The sequence below is a fragment of the Rhinolophus sinicus genome, chromosome 2 (genome assembly GCF_057876585.1).
Source record: "Rhinolophus sinicus isolate RSI-liver-muscle chromosome 2, RSI-T2T, whole genome shotgun sequence".
Taxonomy (NCBI): domain Eukaryota; kingdom Metazoa; phylum Chordata; class Mammalia; order Chiroptera; family Rhinolophidae; genus Rhinolophus; species Rhinolophus sinicus.
This window is the reverse complement of record NC_142502.1, coordinates 55,995,091-56,020,442: the sequence shown is the minus strand read 5'-3', so window position 1 is coordinate 56,020,442 and position 25,352 is coordinate 55,995,091. Positions and strand designations below refer to the sequence as shown.

Below are 25,352 nucleotides of genomic sequence, written 5' to 3'. Positions count from 1 at the left end.
TGGAAATCTCTCCCAAATCAAGCGAACAAAAGTGGAAACTGCATTAATGACATTATTTTTAAAGGAGTGTAGTCTTATCCTTGGTAATTTCACAGGACAGACAAAGATATGTAAACATACACATCTTTCTAAACGGAAGTCCAGTTGGGGAAAAAATAAATAATCATGCATTTGTAATTAGCATAATCTCCTCAAATACAGAGCAATACACTATGTCTTTAAAGTAATTACAGGCTTTAAAAGGAATTTATTCCCCAGAACAATTAAATGTGTTCCCAATACTTGTCTAAAACGAATAGTTTGCTTCGCAAACTAGTACTTTTTTCTTAGAGATTACTAGATTACTTTTATTCAAATGGTCTGCTTCTGTCTAGTACTATCAAATTATAAAATCCCAAGTGATGGAGTCTGACTGTATTATACTACATATCAAGTTAAATAATTAAGAATTAATCTTCTCTCCAATGTTTTATATCTCATACTATCTCTCAAAAGTTATCACAAATCAAGTTTGAGACTCCTCTTAAATTAATACCCTTTTATAGAATTTTCTTTCCTCTTAACTGATTAAACTCTTAGTGATACCACTCTATTTTATACTCATACACTACCATAAATTCTGAAAAAAATTCAAAATTGTAATAAAAGTTTATAAATCTGGGGGCAAACCTGCAGTAGAGAGGGTTTAAATTTACAAAGCTACAAAGAAAATAGCATAAAATAAGAATTTCCATAGACCCAGAAACCAATTTTTTCAAATCACTATCACAGTTAGATTAGGCAGATGTACTAAAAAATGGTACATTGCTTTGATGTGGTTTTTGCTTTATTCTAAAGATTGCAAAGATCATTTATTGCTTGTTATCTTGATAGACTCTCACAGCCAAATAAATAGTGGGGAAACTTCCCTCGTAGGGGAATGGAATTGAGAATGTTTAAGTAACTTCCCAGGAGCTGGGGGAAGCTGATACTTGAATGCAGGTGTGCCTTGCTAATAGGCTGTATAACTTCTAATTCACTTAGGAAAAATTATCACAGGTGTAACATATGGATTGCAAATATGTTCAAAGCACTAGAATACCACTAGAAGCCTTAAACCTAAAACTAGACCTACTACTAACTTTATTTCTGATAAAGAGAGACTAAAATCTTGCAGTACTTCCAGGTCATCTCTAGCAAATTAAGTGGTATTACAAGGCAGGAGTAACATCGCATGGTGAATTGGAAATCAGGACCCTGAGTTCTAGACTCTGCTTTTAATTATTTGACTTTAGACTTCGTACTGAACCTGCAAAATGAAGGAGTTTGATCCTGCCTAAGGTACTATCCAATGCTGTAGGATGCTTCAGTGTGCAGAAGTCCCAATTGTCATTAGTAGAGATTAGTAGTTCTAAACTGCAGCATTAACCAACTTGAACTGATGTAAATGCAAAAAGCACCGAGATCAAACTACGTCCTTAAAAAATAATTACATGCAGCTAAAATCTGACACTGGTCAGTGTTATGGGTTGAATTGTGTTCCCTCAAAAATCATATGTTGAAGTCCTAACCCCAATACCTCAGATTGTGACTATTTGGAGATAGGGCCTTGAAAAAAGGTAAGTTAAGGTTAAGTGAGGTCATTAGGGTGGAGCCCTAATCCAATATGACTGATGTCCCTATAAGAAGAGATTAGGACATACATACACACAGAGGGAAGACCATGTGAAGACACGGGGAGAAGACAGCTATCTTCAAGCCAAGGAGAGAGACCTCAGAAGAAATCGCGCTGCTGACACCTTGATCTCAGACTTCTAAACTGCAGAACTGTGAGAAAATAAATTTCTGTTGTTTAAACCACCAAGTCTGTGGTACAGGGTTACGGCAGCCTTAGCAAACTAATACTGCTGGCTTTTCCATAGCAGCTATATAATCAAATGCTTCTAATGTATATAAATACTAGGTGTAAAAGGGACATTAGGGGGCTGATAAAACATGAATATCTGAAACTCTGCCAGAGGTCACACCTTCTCCATAAACATCAAACAGATCTCTCTCAGGATAGTACCCTCCGCACAAAAGCCTCACAATGTCACAGTGCCAGTCTCAGCCTGTAACTGCACCAGCACAGCAGCGCTCTGCAAAGAGAAAAGAGAAATGGAAACAGTATCTACCAGCATAAGAAAATCAAAACCACACAAAAGGCAAGTACTTTCAATAGCCTCTGGGAAAGTGTGTTCACAGGGAGTGGAAGAACTTCCGCATGCACACTCACCAAATACACCAGCCATATAGAGGGAGTGGCTCTTGAGACCTTACCTCTTTGATAAACTAATTACATTTACATGATTTCCCCCCTTAAATGGCAGCTTCATTAGACTTGGGACAATAGCATTAATTACGACAAATAAACCCTTCTCAGGAGGGCTCTAATCTCTTCATCCTTTGAGTTCCCATTGCAAAGTGTTTATACTTTTAGGACACTTAAATTCTGCCCTATAGTGGGGTAATTTGTACATTTCTCTTATCCCAACAGGAAGCAAGGATTATATTTATTCCTTATCATAACTCTCACCTCTGGACCTAGCTCAGAGATTGGCACTCAATTAATACTCAGTAATATTCACTAAACAGAATTGAATTAAATTGCCATTCAATAAATCACTGAAGTGTTAGTTTGAATTTTTGGTCAGAAGTACATACCTCAGTTAGGAAGGCCAGAGTTCATATTGAGAAACTCATGAGAAATTAAGTTTGGAGAAATTAAGCAGGCATGGAACTTGGATATTATCGTGGGGGTGATGAGGTGAATTTAAACAGAGGAGCAACAGTTTCATGTTTCCTTTTTTTTTTCCCCTAGGAAAAATTAATCTGGATGCCAGTTGAGAAATGAATTACAGCCAAGATTGTGGCAGGAAGCTGAGGGTGGGATGGATGAGTTAGAGTGCGATCAGAGATGTCTGAACTTTGCAGTCTTTGTAACTGGGAGACTAGTGATATCACTGTCAAACCAACCGACCAACGAACATCCAGGCAAGGTATGAAAGTGATGATGGCAACTTGAATTAAAAAAAAAAATTCACTGAGGTATTAAGCATAATAAAGTATGTAAAGTGCTTTACTTTAAAATGAAAACAGCTTGATGTATTTGAGCATATGTGTATACTAATGCGACGTCTACCCTGCTCAAGACAGAGAACACTTCCAGTACCTCTCATGCCCCTTCCTAATCAATAACATATTAATTACAAGGCAAAAATAGTTATTTTACAGAGAAAATATGGGATGCCATCTTAACCAAGCCATGAGTGTTAACATCATCAAAATGAGAAAAACTGACATCATGCGTTTCCTGATATGATGCATTGCAAAGGGCGAAGATGAAAACAAAATCTTTGACACTTTTCACATAGGGAAGTGCGGCCTGTGTCCCCGACCCTTGAATCAAGGCAGGCTCTGTGACTGATCTGACAAACAGAAAAAGGAAGTGATGCTCTGACAATTTCTGACAGTTCTACTTTATTTAACCTGAAACATTTACTTTTGGAACTCAGCCAGTCACCATGCTAGGTAGAGCCCAGGTCACATGGAAAGCTTACCTACAGATACTCTGATCCAGTCTCAGCTGAACTCTCAGCCAACGACCAGCACTTGACTACCTGCTATAGGAATGGGCCAACTTGGATGTCCAGCCCAGTTTAGCCTTCAAATGACACCAACCCCAGTCACAACTACATGAGAGAGCCCAAGGCAAACCTGCCTTGCTGAGATTTCCAACAATCTGCAAAACCATGAGAGATAATAATGAATAGTTGTTTTAAGTTGCTGGGTTTTGAGATGGTTTGTTATGGAGCAAAAGATAACTGCAACAGCAGCTAACATGGTACAACTGTAAGCTCCGTGAGACTGTTATTTTTCCTGCTGTATCCCCAGCTTCTAGAATAGTGCCTGATAGATCAATAAATATTTGTGAATGAATGAATGAATGAATGAATGCAGTATTATTGATTTGAGGAAATGACTGGAAAGCCACTTCTTTTAAAAACTATTAAGCAAAGTTTAAATGTTTGCCTTCTTTTTGCTTAAATTACTTGAGCAAGCACAGAAAGTTTTAAAAAATCATGCTATTAATTTTGTATCTACAATCAGAAGTGGGTCACACATTTGACCTACCTAAAAGTGGGTCTCTGAAAAAATAGAATGTGGCAACCTAAATATTTAAAGGCCTTGTTAAGGATGTCATTGCGGGGCTTTAGAATCTCTTACATCCGGTCCTTTTAAAATATTTTATCTTACCTTTTGCTATTCCTCCACAAGCACCAGGGCCAGCAACAAAGGTAACAAAAGAATAACCTAAAAGGAGAAAAGGTACTCACTTGATTTGGTGATATTGTATTCCTGAGATGTTTGGAAAACAAAAAATACTTTCCTTTCCTCCTTCCTTCCATTCTCTCTCCCTCTCCCTCTCTCCCCCTTTCTCTTTCTCTGTCTTCCTCTCTCTTCTTCTTTCCTTCTACAAGACAAATTTTAAGTGGTTTTTCCATTTCCAAGTTCCTTATCTGAACCAATGGTATCATTTGTGGACCAGCACCAGGAACAGAAAGGCAGATATAGAAATTATTAGATAATGAATGGATAATGGCCTAAGGAGCTATAGAGTATTTTAATAGAGTAGCGTATTCTATGCAAGGGTTTCCGTACACTAATAATAATCTAAATAATAAATAGGAGCCCATTTGTATTGCTTCTTATGTGGATAATTAAAAAGCAGCATCCATTTAAGTACTCACCAACCCAAACGAAGATATGTAAAATCATAATGCCATGTATTTTTAAAAAGTAAACTAAAAGAAACATAAAATTTAAATGCTACACAAAAACATATTTTTATGTAATAAGCATCACTGAAAAATGAAATTATAGATAATTCTAAAATAAAAGTAATAATCCTCATTATATAGTTCAAATTACTGGGTGATTTGTCTTATGCATACCTTGAAATGCAGGAAGACATTTAAAAAAAATTTGGCTATGACATTTCCCATACATAGTGTTACAAGGTATACTAAAACAGCAGAATTGCTTAAAATAATTCTCTAAATAGAATTGTTACTACTAAACATATATATTAAATTTAATGAATAATTATCCTTCTGGAATAAAAAGGCCTAAGGCTTATTTTAGTAATATTGTTTTTTTGGTTTTCTTTTCTTTTCCCTCAGTGGCCCCCTCTATTTCCAGAGGTAGATGTCAGCAATCCTACACATAAATCTTTTTATTTTATTTGCTTTGGAGCCATAAGTAGAGTTCATCGTCAGTCAGGAGGCATTCTGTGGCTTTTCTTTTTCAAAATTAGACCACCTTTCCAAAGATTATATTCTCTCATGCAACCAAGAAATTTTCCCACTCATCAAGACTGTGATCTCAGGGATTACTTCTCAACTCCCAGGTACTGGCTTATCCCATTTTGACTAAATTTTTGTCCCCAAATTATTCGTCTTTATAATGACTTACCTGTTGCCTTTTTACTCACAGGAATCAATTTTGGTATTACCTACTATATACTTCACATTAATTCACTAAAAATTTCAGAACTTCATCTCTGTTCTGGTTCCTGTTCTTCTAACTCACGAGCCTGTCTTCAGTTCTACTTACATGTGCTCCCAACAGTTCTTATATTGTTGGAGCAGTGACAATGGCAAAAAAAGGCCATGAAAACTAGTGACCCAAATGCACTGAATGTAAAACTTTGGTTTCTATATAGGGGTTTAGATATAAATGCTTCTGATATTTCATCATTTCTCCTAACAAGTATTCCTAAAGCAGAAGAAATGGAGTATCCAGATAAACAAATGGATACACATTCCTTCTCTCAAACTACGCGTACTTAATGGTGGGTCTGTCAGGACAAGTAACTATCAAGCAGTAAGTGATGGCTATTTAAGATGCATAAAACCATTTTAATCCTATGTACGTGTTCATTTCTTATGTATTTTCAATTTGTACCCAACAGGCTGTCTTTAAGCACAGCCCCAGTTCAAGGTGTTTTGAGTCTCTTCAGTTCAAGCCCTCCAGGTATGGGTCCAGAAACTGCCTCACCAACTGTCCAGGGCCCTACCCTCTTTTCCTTGGTCTATGAGGGTGTGGAGGCGATGTCCATGCACATGCATTAGTTGGGGCCAATCAAAGCCCTCTGGCAGAGTGGTCAGTCCCAAGTAGTTAGTAAGATGCTAAGTGTTGATAAAATGGAGCTAAGAGGGTTGTGTCCAGGTTCCAGGTGGCCTTCAAGACCTCCAGTAGTCCCTTTTGTGGTTAGGATGACCAGACCTCCTAGTTCGTCCAACACATTCCACTTTTCCTACTGTCCCTATTATCCTAATTGGTGCCCTTTTCACTCTCAAGTGTCCCAGTTTGGGCAATAAATTATATGGTGACCCTATGTATGGTAGAACTTTGCCAAATCCACCCACATAGGCAGATTTTTTTAGTATCAGCTCCCTGGATCCGTTTTTCCCACTCTATGATCAACCTCCCTCCCTCCTCTCCTGACCCTGGTAACCCTACTAGGGTTTAAATCCAGGTTCCAACACTTACGAGGTAATCTTTGTAGCCACTTTAGCTCTCCATGCTTCCATTTTCCTGTAAAATATAGTTAAGTTTCCTACCTGCAGTAAATATTTCCTACCTGTAGCAAATAGTAAGCAAACTAATACACGTAAAGCAGCTAGATCAGTGCCTAGTACTTGCTTTTAAGATGTTAGTAATTATTACCTGTTTCACAGCTGAGGACATTCAAGGTCACATGGCTAGTAGTGATGTGATCTATACCCAGGTTTTCTGAGTCTAATACCACGTTTTCTGTCACAACTCTACCACCGAAGTGCTCTCCTATATATAATAAACAATAACAGGCCAATGAATGACACGGAAAGTGCTTTATTATGTGACACGACAAAACAGCCCTATTTACAGTTGCCTCACCACAGTATAGATATGAATAGGGAACATGGCTCAGAAACAGCAGTATTATTGACTCAAGTATTGGTATTTATCTGTTAAAGTTTTGATGATTTACCCGAGTTTTACAATGTCATTTTTTATTGAGTTGTTGTCTTCGAAAGAACTGTTTTAAACTAAACTTGGTATATTCACATAATGAAACTAAATTTGAAAATCAGCTAAAAATTTCCATCTCAGTCAGTATTTTTCTTCTTTGTATTACACATGCCTCATTTCATGTTCACGCTGACTTCCTCAGCCTCTTCCATCCCATTTCCAGGGGACTCCCTGGGTAGTGAATCTCTATCTTTCCTCAGAGACACTGATAACTTGGAATTTTTCTTACCATTCCCCAATATTCCTACAACTCATACCTTCTGCTCTTTTGAGATATGCTTCTTATTGGCACAGCAGAAAAAAACAAAACACTAGGATTCTGGAAACCTAAACTCTGGGCCTGGCTATGTCATAAAGTACAGGTAAGCTTAAATAGGTCATGAAACTTCCCCAGGCCTCTGTTCTCAACGGCAAAAAGTAAGTCGTATTTGTTCAGTCCTTTATTATCTTATCTTCACAGTAACCCTTAGGTTTAAATAAGGCAGCATTATAATCATTTACAGAGGAAATTCAATCTCAAAGAAGTGACACAATCCACCCAAGATCTCACAGGTAGTTATACGACAGAGCTAAACTTACACAATCTTGCTCAAGACCTTAGGACTGGTATACATTGTGCTCCTAAGTTTGTTAAATGAATGAAGCAGCAATTTCCCAGGTCCCTTCCAGTGATCACATTTTATACATCTACTAGCTGTTTGTTCTCTCTTCTTTCAACCAGCATTTCATTAGCAAATATATTTGGTCACCCAGTTTCATTTATCACGGTTCTTTGATTTAACCATTCTTTAACATTTTCTTATATTTCTATATTAAGTCCAGAGAACAGTTATTTTTTTCAGATAGTTCCCACTACTACCTGCCTCTTTGAAAGCTTTGAACTTATCTGTTTGTCAAGGCAGAGATTGCTAAAATTTTACAAACACCAATTCCTTTTTATAGTTTTGATAAGTTATTTCATATGTAAAACCAGTTCAAAACAAAAACAAAGTCCTCATTCTTATTCCTCTTAGTAGTAAAAATGCCTTTTCTGTTGATTTTTGTGTTGTCTCCTGTCTGCCTTTCATTGCAAAATACTGTTATTCTACCTCACGGTCAAGCCTCCGTTTCCCTAGCAAGAAAATGTCAGTCTTAAGAGTCAGCAAAGCTCTTACTTTCACTATTCCATAAGAAGAATAAACTATCCACCTAACTTGGAAAGTGAAGCTTTCAATGTTAAATGAGGAATTCGGGACATTTTCCAAGAGGCCATATGACCAATTTAAAAGCCAATGATATGATGTGCCTAAAATAACACACTAACCTTTTTATTTGTAATAAATTGATACATGTGCTATTTGGTCATGCTGATACTACATATGAACACATGCCTAAACCCAATTAAAGTTTAAAAGAAAACAAAATGTATTCTATAGTCAGTCTTGAAAATTTAGCAGAGCTTAATAAATAGTATGCCTTCACAAGAAGGGAACTTTAAACATTCAGTAATCTATATAATTTGTTAAAAATGAGATGACAAACGGCATGGGAACAGGGAGTACATATGGAAAAGGTAACTTCAAGATTTCCTTCATTTTGATTGTATTGCTTTCTTATCTTCAGGGGGGAAGATTTTGACTTCAAAGGTTACAAAATATTTAAGAAGGGAATTTACATCTTTCTGTTCTAGATGGTATTCTTTTGCTATTTTCTCAGCAGTCCATGTTTCCGGATAAAGTTTATGATTATTGAGAAGTGTTAATGCCTCTACAACGGAAATTTTGCCTTTGGGAATGTTCTCAATATTCATGTCAAAGTGATTGCCCTTCGGCAATCTGTACTCCTTTGGCTCCGGAGGCGGTCCAACATCTTTTACCTAGGATCAAAAGACAAAAACAAACAAAAAGCCTTTTAAGATGAAAAGATCTGACAACTACATTCACACTTCTCAAATCTCCCCTATTCTTCTTCAAATACTACACGTGCTTCTTCAAACTACACTTTCTCATTACAATGAGCCGTGGTTCCACGGCACTTTTGCCACATCACCATTTCATAACTGTGGCTCAATCATCATGAAGCAATTCAGGTAGTTCTAGAAAATAATACTCGAATGTATACCATCCACTCATCACATTATTCTATGTATATTAAAAGAACAACAATGAATTCATTAAAAAATGTTTTTAAAAGGGCAGGACTCTAATGCTGCCTTAACAGTTTACTTGATAATCTCTATTGTTTCCCAGTTTTGTTTTTCAAGTTCAATGCCTCCAAACACTCTGAATGAATTTACATATTGCAAGCGATCTTGCCTCTTCAGAGAAAATAAACTAATGTTTCTAATACTTCAACAAATACAAATAAAACAATCGATGCGCACCCATCTTTCCATCTGTCTCACCCAAGCTGAATCCTAGCATTTGTGCTCTGTATTTCATTCCTATTACCTAGTTATGCCAATCATTCATTCCCTTTTCCTTTCAACTACACCCTGCCTACTGCTGCTGCTTGGTCAAAATACAAAAATACTGTAGTCACTACCTTTAAAAAACACCCACCAAACCCAAAACCAACACTTCCGTTATGACTAGTTTCCTTCTTTTCAGTTAAGATTTAAAAGAAAATGATCTTTGTGATATCTCATCCAGAGGATTATATCTCAACCCAGAGGGCATTTTTCAGGTTTTATCTGAACTCACTACAGCATCTGACGCTGAGGGCCACTCCAACATACCTTTAATTATTTTTCCCTTTGGTTTCCATGCCATCCCTCTCCTAGTTTTCCCTGTCTCTCCAGTGATTTCTTCTGTTTCCTTTGTGGGCTCTTTCCCTTCAGTTGCCTCTTAAGTATTAATGTGCCCCAAGTTCTGGCCCAGGCCCTCTTTTCACTCTATAAATTTCCTAAGTAATCCCACGTATCACCCAAACTTCCATTACTACCTACATCTTAATTACTTTCAAACCTCATCTCAAACCTAGACCTTTCTCCTGACTTCTAGACCCAAATTCCCAAATGCCAAATAGGCATCTCTGCTTGGGTAATTTATAAGCACCTCAAAATCAACATGTCAAAAACTCAACTGATCCCTTTCCTCTGAAAACGCAATTCTATCCCCATATTCTCTCAGTAACTAGCACCACCCACCTCCCATAACCCATTCCAAAACTCAAAGCTTCTCTGACGTCATGTTATACCTGACATCTCCCTCGCCCCCTCACTCATTACATCCAACTAATAACCAAATCCTATCGATACTGCCTCCAAAGTCCCTCTAAAAGCCATTTACTTCTCTCCCAGTCACTAAATCAATTCCCTATTATGAAACAAATCTAACATCACTTTAATAAAAAAAAAATAAAAAAAATCTAACATCACTTTCCCACATGAAACTCAGTAATTTCCCATTATCATAAGGATAAAACCCAAATTCCTTAGCAAGACAAGTAAAGACCTTCACGATCACCCCCATCCGACCTCATTTCTCCCAAACTCGTCCCTTACACTTTCCCCTAACTGTTGCTGAACTCTAACCATTCTCCAAAGGTGTAACATATTCTCCTACCTTTGTATTGTAACTTTGGCCTGAAACACTTTCCCAACTTCTTCACTTTCCAAAACACAAAGCTCCTCTTATCTTCCTATTCCCAGGTAGATCCTCCTTCCACTCCATAGGCACTTTTATTAAGATTTCCCTTCTGATTAATTCAACATTCTCTCTTGATTAAAACAAACAAACAAACTCTTAGCAAATTGAAAATTGAAGAAAATATCCCAAATGTGATAAAAGTATTTTTAATCAGCAACAATATCATTTTATTATAATTAATGCTGAAACATCAGAAGCATCCTATGTAAAGAAATTACAGGATAGAATATCAACTTTCATTGCTATGCTAATACTATAGACAACACAATAAGAATTAGGTATAAATACTAGAAAGCAAGAAAACAATGTAATTCTATGCCAATGATATGAGAATATCTTTAGAAAAATGAGAGAATGAACTGAAAAACTAATAAATAACCTAGCAACGTGAGTAGCTACAATACAAAAGTCACCCACTTTCTGACATATTAGCAATAAACACTTTAAAAACTCAGGGTGAAAGAGATCCCATAGTAACAACCTTCCCTCTATCTTCCAAAGATTCAATAATACAAAGAAGTTAATTCTCCTCAAATTAATCTATAAATTCTAATTCAGCTACACTCAAAATCCAAACAGGACATTATTAAAGAACCTGACAATTTGCCTCAAGTTCATCTGGGAAAAAAAAAAAAAAAAATGTGTCACAAGAGCCAAGAAACTTTTGAAAAGAAACAGAGGAGGCGGTAACAGATATCAACACACATTATAAAGTTCTATTAATTAATATAGTGTGATTCTAGTGTAGAAATAGAATGATAAATAAACAGAACCAATAAATCCATAATCAGAAACCATCCCTGATCCTCCAAATCTCAAACAGGTCCCCCAGATATACTCACGTGCCTATACTTCTCCTCCACAGACCTATGAGTAATCATGTACTTATGACTGCTCATCTATTCAATGCCTGTCCCTCACAATACTATAAGCAGTGTGACCGCAAGGACTAGGTCTGTTTTGATTAGCACTACACATAAAACACTTCTGCCAGGCATTTATATATGGATTTAAATATAAGTTCCCATTCACAAAGTATTCTGTGATCGTGCTCCTTTTACATATATCTGAACATAGCCTTAAAAACCAAAAATGAAAAAACCCAAATACAACACTAAAGGAACCCCTGAGATTAGAACATACCTCAATACAATATGGGGGGAGAAAATAGTATTAAAGCTCTCCTTTCGTCATTTAAATGGCAACCACTAGAAGTACCTTACCAAGTCCTACAAATTCTTAAATAACATCAAATACTTCACACAGTTGCATTCAATCAATACTTAAACAAGTCTGTTAGAATTTCAGTACATAACCAATGAACCAAGGCATGTGTGTCCTGCTTACATCACTGTTCTGGTTACAACTACACTGACATGTTTACACTTGCAGGGCATCTCACTCTTTTACTATTTGCCACACTTTTCTTGACCATTTTCCTGGAGCCCCCAAAAGTTAAATTACTTATTTTCTTAATTAAAGTACACATTACCTGCACAGGATCTTTGGAATCAACATATACGTCTTTTAGTAATGACAGCAGTTTGTCATCTTTTCTAACAATGTCTCCCTTAATATCTGGATGAGCTAAGGAAAGAAAAAGAATGTCACAGTATTAAAACCAACGAAAATTCTTCTAAGATCCTAAACACTTAATACACGACACTTTTACTTTTTAAACAAACTATCGTTTGGGCAGTATGGAAAAGACATTTCACAATAAATCAAAATACTAATTCTGCCTCGGCCTCCATCGTTCTGTGAAGGCACCTAAAGAAAATTTCCGCTGCACATGATCCCTTCTAATTTTGATTCCCAGTGTCAAGTAGCTAAGCGTTAAAGGCAAAAAGCAGGCCTGCACCGGACAGCAGGGGCACAGGGCTGCATCTCCGGGACGACCAGGAAAGCAGAGCCGCCGACTCCATGGCGAGCGCTAGGGGGCTGGCTCAATGTCACCGGCCTGGTGGCTCCACCTTCCCGCGCTCGGCTGACCGAGCCCCTGCGGCCGTCCCGGGTCACCCCGACCTCTGCACCGACGGCCACCGGCGGGGAACCGCCCCGCCCGCACAGAGACCCCGCTCGCCCGGCGCCGACGCGCCCTCGCACCACTCACACTTCATTTGCTCTCGCAGGAGGCTCTTGGTGGAGGGGTGCCTGGGAGCGGGAGAGGGCTTCATCTTGCTGATTTCCCGTTCCGCCCGGTTCTCTAGGTTGAAGTTCCTAATTGCGCGAGCCACCGACGCCCCCATCTCCTCACACCATGATGCCCTCAGTTAACAACGCACGTGGGAAAACAGCCGTGTGGGCGCCCTCCGTCACGAACCGAGCATGCGCACGCCTGGGGTCGAGCGGGTCGCGCGCCGGAAAACAGGCGCTAAATGCGCGCCGTTTGCCCCCTAGCGGTCGGGAGGGCACACGCCGCATCGCCGCCCAGACTGGATCCGAGGGCGTCCTGCCTCCGGGTCCAGCGACGAGTTCACGCCTGCGGTTACTGACGGAGGCTGGAGGGTGGCTCAGGGCTCAAATCCACGGATGCTGTCACCTCTGGAGACTCATTGAGTCAGCAGGGGAGCTTTAAAACAGTTACCTGCCATGCAGACTTTCTGATTTAATTCCGCTGGCGTGAGGCCCTGCATTGGTTCAGGCTTCCCACGTGATTCCAAAGTTGCAGGCTGAGTAGGGAAAGTCGTAAAGGAAACTGACCTTGAAGTCCTTTCACGGGTCCATGCAGCCAAAGAGGAAGCCAACAAAAATGGAATTGCATCAGGATACATGAAGGTTCGAAAATTGCTCTTTCCTGCTCTTGTGAAAGGAACGCAATGAAATGTATTCATTTTCGATGAGTATTTGTTCTCTGTCACTCTGTTATTTAAATGCCCCTTATTTTCTTGTCCCCTCTCCTGCTTCATTTCTGAGCCACGATGTTCCTTTTTTCCTAGATCTTTTACATCCCGCGGTCATAACTCATTTGACCTAATTTTAATCGATTTTAGTTATGCTGCCCTTCCTTTCCCTTTGTTTTTGGTACTAATTTGTGTTATTTCTTCACACTAGTAAGTACTAAATCACCGCGTCATTCCCATCTTTCCTGCCTTCCTCATTCCTTTTAAGCCAGGGAGACCTCCGTATAACTTAATGAAAGGAATAGCCAATATGACATTAAAAAAAAAACCAAAAATACCGAGTTGTTCTCTCGTTTTTTCTCTTATTGTTCCCCCCCCAAAAAAAAAATTATGAATGGATTACTGTGTTTCTGATTTTATTTAAGATTGTTTAGAAATATTGTCATTAATCCATAATACCAGGAAGTAGCAGGGTTTCCAAAGTTACAATATTTTTCACAGACTGGGGCTGCAAATCGGTTTTTAGTGTTCCCAGATCTGCTTAGCAAAATGAAGTTGGTTGTTTGTTTTTAATTAGTTAAAAGCAAGACAAGAGTCCATGTAAAGATAATCAAAGTAACACATTTTTTAAAAGAATCAAAGTAAAGAAAGGGCACTTTTATTTAAAGAAAACTAATACAATTAGTAAACATATTTAATCACAGCAAAAGTATTACAAGGAGAGTTGCTTCCCCCGTTGATCATCTGAAACGTTTTTATTGGGCTAGGTATTTGGACTTTACAGAGGCTAAAACCAGTGTTCTCTGGTAGTTAGTCGGGAAGTTATCCTGAAGGTGGCAGGCTACTCCAAGATTTCCATCTCAGACAGACATGCTCCTAACTTGGTGCTTTTTTAGCTTAGGTTTCCACAGGTGCCAAGAAATTTTTATCTGCCTCATTATGTCCGTGAGCTTCAAAAATTATGGTAATAATTCCACTCACTGCCTATTAAAATGCTTTGAAACTGAAAAACTCATTTTCATAGAAATTCCACCACACTTCTGGCAGCATGAAAAAATAATGTTAGATAGAAGTTACAGGAAATGTAGGTTGCTGTGGGGATTACTGCATGAAAGAATTCCATAGATTCCCACATTTAGGTAGAGTTTGGATTCCATATTTATGGAACATCCAACCCGTGCCAGCTGCTTTGCCTGGTCCTGCCTGGTGCTGCTCAAGCCTGCAAAGAACAGAACAGAAGGCAACATACTCCACCAGAAATACACAATTGGCTGTCACCCCTTGGGAATCATCATGGAACTAAACGCTGAACCACAAATGCATAATTCTAGCTCTTCTTGTCAACGCATGTGAATTAACAGGAAGTCTGAATTCAGAACTCCTGCGCTTATGTTAAGGGTTGAAGTCAGGTCCCCACGGAAAGTATAACTAGAATGCTGCTCAAAACCAAGCGTCTCTCTGAGCAGAGTGTTATGATGGGTACAGATTGCTGAATATCTTAGGGTACAAATAAAATAAACCCTGGTCTTGCCAACACACTAGAATCTAAATTCTATGAGAAAAGGAAAATTTGCTTTGTTCACTGCTGTCTCCATCACATTGAACAGTGGTTGGTACCCAATAGGAACTAAACAAATGTCAAGTAAGTCAGATAAACCCGAAGACCAGCCCGGCCTCTGAGCTGGAGTCCAGACGCTGAATACCAGCCCCTCCACCAGAAGTGAGTCCTTGTGACTGTCACCGTTGAACATACTTTCCTCATCTTAAAATTGGGATGATAGTTTTAATTACGTAATGGGTTTCACACCATTTAAAAGATAAAGTGTCTACTACAGTGCCTACCTCAATATGATATTCCGTATTTGTATTGCTTTCTATTTTCCAGAGAAGCAGAGAGAAGTTTGAAAAAGAACCAAAGATATTGTGACACCCTGGTCTATAGCTGAATGAAAGGGATAAAATACTTAAATATCTGAAAGTAAAGTAAGACCCATGTTCTTTAAGAATTTAATTTAAAAATAAGTATCCCAAATTTGATTTTTATATACTAATTTGTGTGCTCTGCACATGGTGCGTTGCTGGGCTCATGAAGGTCAGAATTTGGGTGGGAATTATTAGCTCAGGGGCACAAAATGCCACCTGCTCTTATCTGGCATTGGCAGCAGAAATAGTCCCTAGCCAGTCCCCTCCGTGCTTCCCTTCCTCCTCAATCTTTCTCTCTGTGCCTACACTGTGACCTTTGCACACTCCTTCCCTTGAACATAATTCAACAGCATTCTGTATTCTCCAAAGAATTGCAATCACTAAACCCAGGTGACTGGTGACTCAAGGAGCCCAGGACAGCCCCTAGAGATTTCACTGACCAAACCCCAGCTACTAGTGGGCAGAGGAGCAGATCGGGGAGGAATGACTCATCCTGGCAGAGAGAGCGAGGGCCTGGACTCAAGCTCAGGAACCAGGAATGAGTGAAAGTTCAACTGAGGTCATTTACAACGTTCCCAAGCTTGACCAGTTAGTTCCATAGTGGTCAGAGTTATAGGTTTGTGGAATATTTGGGGGACAAAAACCCAAAATCCCAAACCAAAACAGACTAGGCTTTGGGCAGATCCAGTATTCATATTGAAAACCACCGGGACTCATAGATAAGAATTATCAGTCAGCAATTTATACCCACATGCCTGCTTTGTGGCTACTGCACTCATGACTTTTGTCATTGTATGAGTTTCCCATTAATGCTAACAAATTACTGCAAAATAGTGCCTCAAAACAGAACAAAATTATTACCTTATATTTCTGGAGGTCAAAAGTCCAAAGTGGGTCTTAGGAGGCTCAAATCAAAATGTCTGCAGAATTGTCTTCCTCCTGGAATCCCTAGGAGAAAATTCCTTGGGTTTTGCTTTGTTTTTTTCTGTTAGTTTTGTTTTGTTTTTTGGCTTCTAGAGGTCTACAACACTTCTTGGCAGCCAGTAACTGTATAGCTTCACTGTCATATCTTCTTTTCTGACTATGACTCTTCTGTCTCCCTGTTTCCCTTATAATACTCTTGTGATTACATTGGACCTAACATAAATCCAGGATAATCTCCCCATCTCAAGATCCTTACCTTAATCACATCTACAAAATACTTTTTGCAGGTTTTGGGGATTAAGAGGGAAATGTTTTTAGAGGGGCATTATTTTGCCCACCACAGTCATCATCTTGAGAAATTCATATCTATCAGTGTAGTGATGATATGTAGTAAAATTCAAAGAAAGGGTGATGGAGAGAATGCCTACTATTCTTCATTCAGCCCCATGGAGCTTATCTTCCAATGAAACTACCTAATTGTTCAAAGAATAAAACCGTCTTGCTTGGGCAATAGTGTTTCAGGCTTTGCCTAAGAGCCATAGTAGCTCACTAGTAAATTGTTACTACTGCACAGGGAGGCAATTCTTCCTATATCCCCAACCTGTCATCCTCCTGGAGCACCTGTATCTGCGAAGCCTCAGTGAGCAAGCGTGTGAATCTCCCTTGTGTATAGAGCAGCATGACTAGTTTCCCTAATTACGGCATCTTAGACATGCCAGAAGCCTACCACTTTTCTTACTCTTCTTCCCTCTCCATTATTTTCCTCTTGGCTTAGAATTTTACAATCACCCACCAATTCATATCTTTGTGTTAAGATTGTTTTCCTCTTCTCTGACTGTATCCACCTTTAAAAGGAAAGTACTCCTGGGGAAAGCAAGCCATTTGTGGAAGAGTTTATCAGTTTTCTGAACTCATGGACTGGAAGAAGATAGCTGCCTGAAAAGGGGAAGAGAGAGGGGGAAAGTAGAAGCTATTGGGGAAAAATGGGAGATGAGAGAGATAGGAAAAAAGGAACAAGAGAATAGAGTCAGAGGCAGAAAAGGGCATCTATAGCTAAGGCGGCTCCTTACCCAGCTCCTCTCCCTACAGCTTCTTCTGTTGACATTCTCCTTGTACAAACTATTTAAAAATGAACATCATTGAAAGAAATAATTATCAAAACCTGTGGAATACAGTCAAAGCACTATTGGAAGAAAATATATGTGTGTTTCTGTTAAATACATTTGTTAGAATACTGGAACGATTAAAGGTAAATGAATTTGAATTAGGCATTCATGTCAAAACACGAGAAAAAGTGTATCAAAAGAAATCCGGAAAAAAAAATGTTTAAAGGATTGAAGATAAATCAGAAATTAATTACATAGAAAAAACCCCATTACCGTAGTTCTTTGGAAATATAAAATCTGACAGATCCAAGTAAAAAACAAGGCACAAGTAAAACCCCTTCGAATATTTTTGGAAAGAACATGATCACAAATTCAGAGAGTCTTTTTTTAATTGAAAGAAAATGATATATACAAGTTTATATACAACTTTAATATATATCTCCCCTCCTTGAGTGACTTGCTTCTAACCAATAGAATATAGCAAGTGTGAATAGAATAGAATAGAATAGAATAGAATAGAATAGAATAGAATAGAATAGAATAGAATAGAATAGAATTAGAATAGAATTAGAATAGAATAGAGCATAGATATAGGACAGAATACAACATAGAATAGAATGTGGTCACTCTCATGGAACTTCAGGGGCATTTAGGACATGAGAGCAGCCCCCAGGTGACAGCTAGAAGGAAATGGGTATCTCAATCCCACAACCACAAGGAACTGAATTTTGCCAACAGCCACATGAGCCTGGAAAAGGACTCCGAACTCTAGCAAGTAATATAGCCCCATCAATACTGTATAATCATTTCAATTGATTCACAAAATATAGTTGCTTACATTCAACACCCATTACTAATAATAGACTTAACCCGCTAAGAATAGAAGGAAAATATCTTTACTTGATAAAGAGTACATATCAACAAATTATAGCAAATACCATATTAAATGGTGAAATGTTAGAATCAGGCCTAGGAAAAAGTCAGTGCTGTCCACTATTGGCCTTATTCAACCTTTTGCTAAAGGTCCTAGCTAAAAGAACAAGAAGAGGAAGTAAGAATGATTCATACTTTTGCAAAATCAGTACCTCTGTCTTCCTAGAAAATTTGAGAAAATCATTCAAAGAACTATTAATATTAGAACTTATAAAACAATTCAATGAGACAGCTGTCCTACACATCGGTTAGAAAGCATAATGGCCCCAAAACAATTCCATTGATTATGGCCATGCTCCTAGAAATAAACTTGCAAAAATTTGCAAAACCCAAATCAAATAAACCACAAAATCTAGGAAAATAGAAAAAGAAACACATGGCTAAATCTCCCAAGTTCCTTGATGCAAAGACTCAAGAATGCAAAAATGTCAATTCTTTCACAAATTAATCCATAAATTTGAGATGCTTTCAATTGAAATTGTAAAGTGAAAAATGACAACTGATACTAAAGTTCATCTGGAAGAGAAAATGAAAAAGTAGGCAACTAATTTTTGAAACAACCATGAGGAAGTACTTGCCTTGTAAGATATTAGAATGCAATTTAAAACTTTACAGTGTAATATTGATCCAGTAATAGGTAAATATATCAGTAAATATGACAGTGATAAGACAGATCTAATTACATGTAGAGTGACATTTAAAATCACCCTATGATGATATAAGAATCTAACTCCTCCCAACCTTGAACAGAGAGCCAAATTTTCAACCACATTTATTGACCCATCTGCCATTTACCCTTGCTCTCCATTCCAATTTGTCACTTGGTTCCTCATCTCCTTTCTTCTCTCCAGTTTTCCCTGCATCACATAAGCTTTCATAATTTATTTGTCCCTCCACATCCCCACATTCTTGCTTTTTATAGAAGTAAGGAACATTTCATTATGGCTTTGTTTTGGTTTGATTCCAATGACGTAATTTTGTTCTGTTCATAGCAATTTAATCAGTACAATAATTCTCCATCTTGGCACCAGCTATAGAAGGTACCCCATAGTTTGGCAAGGAAAAAAAATGTGAAAATTTATAAAGAACAAGCAAATATTCAAGAACCAATTTTCATTTCAAGACAAGACTTAGGGAAACAGGGAATATGAAACAGAGAATTCCAGAAGGACTCCAGAATAGCTCTGAAAAGCAAATTGTAACTAGAACAATTTACATTTGCTAGTGAACCCAATTCAATAACTCCAGAGCTAGGATCTCTGTTCTCTCTGTCTGTCTATCTTCAGGTCTGGTCCTGTTTGATTGTAACTGTCTCTCTGACTCCTCAACAGCCTTAGTACAAAATAGTGATTACAAATAGGCTTAGCACCAAACAGACCTGCACTGAATCTTAGTTCTATTTTCCTGACTGTATGATTTTGGCGTAAATCCCTTAAATTTTCTGGTACTCAGTTTCCTCATCTGTACAATGGGAATACCAATACTACTTACCTGATAGGGTTGTTATGAAATATAATGCATGTGAAGGCATAGGACTTGGCATACAGTAAACATTCAAGGTGTTAGTTATTCTTTTATATAACAAACTATTAATATAATATGAAATATCTTAATAGTAATAACCAAGTTTGGTTAGCACTGTAGAGTTTAGAAATTAGTATTTTCAGGTCCATTATTTCATTAATATATTATTGCAACGCTCTAGTATTTCACTGTCATGCAGGGAGGCCTGCGGGGTCTCTGCTCCCGCTCCCCACATAAGAACGCAGGACATGGTGAGGCCAAAAAGGAACACCCACGGAGCCATAGATAGGGGAGTCATACCACTATATTCTCTCTGGCGGCACTATACTCTCACTGGAGGCTGGATCCACACTGTCCGCAAACCGCCATCCACGCTTGCCAGCCCAGCCGCCATCTTCTTGCTAGCCCCCATTCTTTCTCCTTTTGCTAGCGTAGCCACAGCAGTTATATTAGTGGCCAATGGCTCACTGGTTACAGCTGACGGCCAACTAGCCACAGCTGATGGCCATCCAATCACATTGATGGCCATTTACTACCTGAGCCAGCACCTGTCTATGTGAGGCCGAGAGCCTGGAAACTGCTTTCTGGGGCTCAGTCCCCACATTCATTCATATTATAGATATTTCAGAAGAAGCATTTAGATGCCTGATGTTGTTTTTACAATAGTGGATACCCTAGAAAATATATGAAATGCCCTTGTCTATTGACTTTTGGAAGAAGTTTCTTCCTGTCAGTCCATGCCTTTGCAGGCACAGCTCTGCCTTTTCATTCCAATAGTCTCCCCTTTTGCTAGCTTCTCCCTTCCTCTGTCGCTAGGAATTGCACACCTCCCTAAACTTTAGTACACACAACCCCTACTGAGTCTCATCTCTGTTGGATGTGATACTGTTTGCCAAGACAGAGAGGCAGAATTCTATGACCCCTAGCTTCCCTAAGCAGATAACCCAGACAAGCCTGCCTGGACTTCTGACCTACATAACAATGAGATAACAAATGGATATTGTTTTAAGCCTCTAAGCTTGTGGTGACTAGTTATGAAGCAATACAAAAAGGTGGTGAACACACAATGTGATGTATAGATGATGTATTACAGAATTGTACACTTGAAACTTATGTAATTTTACTAACCATCATCACCCCCATAAATTTTAATTTAAAAAAAGTATATAGCAGGTAGTCTGAGAGTAAGGTTAGTTATAAAGCGGGTGGCAGGGGACCCCGGGAATCATAAAGCCAGAGTAAGATGTGCCCCTGACCCTTGAACCTACAAACCCAGGAGAGCTCAAGGATTGCATCCTCCCCTCACATCTCACGCAGCATATCAAGTGCCTAACAACATGCCAAAGCACTGAATGAAGCACTAGGGACTAAAACAAGGTGAAATCCTTGTATCCAGGAGAGACAATATTGCAATGCAGTGTTATCACATGGGACTGTTAACAGAAAGAACGTACTAGGAACAAAAACACAAGAGGGTAGGGGTAATCATCCATGAAGTTACACAAAGATCTAGCCAGTAGAAGGGGAATATCATGACTCATACAAATATAAAAACATGTTTCAGTAGTTTTGTTTAACTCTAAATGAGGGAACTAGTAAGATTTACAACCAGTTAAAAGAATAAAAAAAACATGCCATCAGGAATTTAGGGGAGAAAGAGAGAAAGAGAGAGAGAGAGAGAGAGAGGGAGGGAGGGAGGGAGGGAGGGAGGGAGGGAGGGAGGGAGGGAGAGAGAGAGAGAGAGAGAGAGAGAAGAAAGACAGAAGAATGGGATAAAGCTATTGTTGAAGTCAGCTGGTAGGGGTCTGTAAATGATGAGATATAGAGTTCATTAATCTCTAAGAGTAAAGGTGAGAGTCATAGAGCTATTTTAGAAAAATGATTGACATCTACATAAAGGATGGTTTGGAAGAGAAAAACCAGGTAAGATGCTGTAACTATTGTCCATGTGGGAGGTAAGCTTTTTTGTCCAGTTTTCTTATGGATATTTAATAAGAGATCTTTTTTAGACATATTTTCCATTTAAGCTGGATGAATAAACAGCAACCTAGACAGTGGGATTTGGAATTCAGAGGATGGAGCATGAAGTTATCTGTTTTAATATTCTCATGCCACTCTTGGTGTAGTTTGTCTTTCTTAGGGCCTTGGATTGAACAGAAGCTCAGAATGTTCTGGTGCAATCCTGTGGACTGGAAGGTTCCAAAGCCATGGCCACAGGCTCAGTAGTGCTTATACTTCCAGAGAAAGCTAAAAATATCAGTTCTGTCTACAGATCTAAGCAATGTGATTTAGAAAACTAGTATATGAGGTTTCTGTTTTCGTTAAAAAAAATAATAATAATAAAAATAATGCATGTACCTAGCTAGCTACTCTTTGATAAAGAGTTTAAATATGTTTTCTGTAAGAAATTGTAAATGTTTATACCAGAAAGACAGCACCTTGTTACTAACAGTGTAGCTTTGCTAGAAAACTAGTGGTAGCCCTTTTTAAAATAACATTTGATTACGAAAATTTCAAACATATTTAAATGTACAGAGTTTAGTGTAATGACTCACCATGTACCCTTCACCCAGTATCAATAATTACCAATTCATGGCCAATCTAATTTTTTCTATATCCTTTATCTTCCCATTTCCCCCCATCGCCCCAGTTATTTTGAAGTAAATCCTATATGTCTTATCATTCTAAAGGCATCTTACAGGACTACTCTTTTAAAGCATAACCATAAAATAATGGTAGTCTTTTTAAAAGAGTGGTGATGAGAAAAGGTAGAGACTTTTGGATAGGTTTATATTTGGTAATTTATTATTATTTGTTTTCAGTGAACTTGAGCAATAAAGTCATAATATGGCTGTTAAACATTTCATGCACAAGAAGCTCTTGAAATGGTGTCTCACCCTCTCTGCATACTTCACTGCCCACAGGCTTCCATTTCACTGGCTTACCTCCCTCTAAAATACTGGAGTGTGAAAAGTGACTCTGTAATCTCAAGATGCCCACACTGAACTCACCCAGCTCATTTCTGTATCAATTCCTGCGACAAGGCCATTTTTGTTTTTACCTGGTTGATTGAGCCAGATGACAAATGAACTATGATTCATGTAAACAACAGCCCATCCCTGCTCCCTTACCAGTCCCCATCTCCACCCCGCAAATCAGGGTTCTGGTTAGTGCCCCAGATGAACAACTAATACCTGTACTTTGCATGCGAGTGATTAATTTTTCATCTTCCAACTCCGACTCCAATAGAACAGACAGAAGATTTAAATACTCAAGAATGGTAGATCATGCAGCAAAATTCCTAAACTTAATGCACAGGACAATTGAGATCTAGAGATGTGGTGGGCTGAATAATGGCCCCAAACACATCCAGGTCTGTGAAAGTACCTTCTATGGCAAAAGAGACTTTGCAGGTGTGAATAAGTTAAGGCTCTTGAGATGAGGAGATTATCCTGGTGGACCCTAAATGCAGTCACAAGGGTCCTTATGAGGGAGGCAGAGGAAGATTTGACACAGAAATAAGTGATGTGATTACTGAAGCAAGGTGTTACTGTGCTGGCTTTGAAGATGGAGGAAGAGGCCATTGAGTCAAGGGATGCTGGAAAAGTCAAGGAAACAGCTTCTCCCTTAGAGACTCCAGAGAGAATGTGGCCCTGAAGACTCCGCAATTTTGGCTCAGTTAAACTGATTTCAGACTTCTGACCTTCAGAACTGTAAAAAATACATATGTGTGATTTTAAGCCACCAAGTGTGTTGTACTTTGGTACAACGACCATAGGAAACTAATGCAAGCGGTCTTTACTGTCCTGCCCAAGATAACACGGCCAAGTTGAGGTATAGCTGCACTAGATCCCATGCCTTTTATTCCTGTTTTAAGGAACAGAAGATCTATACTTCACTCTTCCAATGCACAAATATGTATAAAATTGATATATAGCAATAAGTGCTTTGTAGAAAAATCATACATCCTTGTCTTGCTTTGGGTTCTGGCCTATGCTTTGCAAACTAGCTTATCCCACATTTTTAAAAAAGGCAGATCCACTGCTACCCTGCTCACCCTTGTTCTGGGTCCCTCTTTGGCTAGGACAGTCCCATCTCTTAGCTCCATAATGAAAAAGCTGAGAAGAAACCAAATCAGGAGAGATGGTGACTAACTCGAGATCCTACAGATGGGTATGGGCAGGTTCATAACTAGCTTCCAAGTATACTGATTTCCCACCCAGTGTCCTTTCGTGCTGCATGGAATTATTTCAGTCCGGCGTGTGAGAGCTAACCAGAAAAGGAAAATAGTCACTGCTGGGATTGTGTAAGTATTAAGAAGATGGACGGTAGTTCTGAAATGAAAGGTTTAGAGGACTTTGCGCTTTTCCATATCTGTGACGGTGGGAAGGGAGAAGTGGCAGTGGGAGGCCTGGAGGTTCATGCCAGGAGTTCAGAGATGAGCACACACAGCCAGGTTACCGTTTCCTGCCTCGCTGTTATGAGATGGCACTTTCTCTAGACCCAATGACAAAAGCCTCTCACTTTGGGACTGAAGAGCTACACCAGGTTTCTGTATCCACAACAGACTTCTCCGCTACCCACAAAACGCCCCTTCCATAGAGTCCCTCCTTTGAAACCAGAGTGGCACCTGAGGAGTCCCACACCTAGGACCTCCCTGTTTTTAATAACCCTGGTCCATGGAGAAGAGAAACATTCCAAGAGAAGATAACACAAAAAATAAACAAGATTTTCCTCTTTTATGGCTAAGAGAGAATTCTCAAAGGAGAATATCCAAGGAGGTGTTTATATGCTACAGTGAAGATTGGCTATCCTTATTTATGAGAGAAAATGTAAACAGGACCTACAGTCTTTCGTGGGGACATGTTGTTTATCGTTTTGACTGTTGTACTGCCTTTCTCAACTATTTTTATGGGGCCCTGGGGCAGTATCTTTATCACTCCCCTCCGTATATCCACAGCACTTTATATGGTGATTTGCAAACAGTACATGCATAATAAATGTTTGTTGCTGATAATAAAATGTAAGTTTACAATTTTTACTTTAAAAATCAGTTGTATCTTAATGGAAGTTATTGATTTATTTCTCAATCTTTGCTGCATTTTCACATGTAATCCCTTAAGCCTTTTAGGTAAATCCTCAGTATTAATAGAAATAGGATTTTAATCTGGATTACCATGAAGGAATTAGATTTGGCACACAGTTTCTTCATAAAATTAGAGAGACATAAAGTTAGAAGAGACTCGAGCTTTGATTCTCAGGCAGATGTTGTCCTGGATAAATAATTGCTTATTTTATTTAAAATACTAGTATTTATGAAAATTTTAGTTATTTACACATTATATATGGCTAGTTCTACGTGAATATGTATTATA

The 25,352-nt window shown here is 38.6% G+C and overlaps 1 protein-coding gene across 2 annotated transcripts; it reads right to left on the bottom strand.

Moving 5' to 3' along the window:
* Positions 1 to 6,895: 6,895 nt before the first annotated feature.
* NDUFAF4 (NADH:ubiquinone oxidoreductase complex assembly factor 4) lies at positions 6,896 to 13,335 on the bottom strand. Of its 2 annotated transcripts, none has more exons than XM_019743421.3 (3): positions 12,838 to 13,335; positions 12,217 to 12,311; positions 6,896 to 8,950 (listed from the first exon to the last, which is right to left on the bottom strand). In XM_019743421.3, exons 1-3 carry the CDS (start codon positions 12,971 to 12,973, stop codon positions 8,666 to 8,668), a joined length of 516 nt encoding a protein of 171 aa, XP_019598980.2. In that variant the 5' UTR covers positions 12,974 to 13,335; the 3' UTR covers positions 6,896 to 8,665. The 2 variants fall into 2 exon arrangements, with proteins under 2 accessions (XP_019598980.2, XP_019598981.1); XM_019743422.3 differs by having other exon boundaries at positions 12,586 to 12,852.
* Positions 13,336 to 25,352: the final 12,017 nt, after the last annotated feature.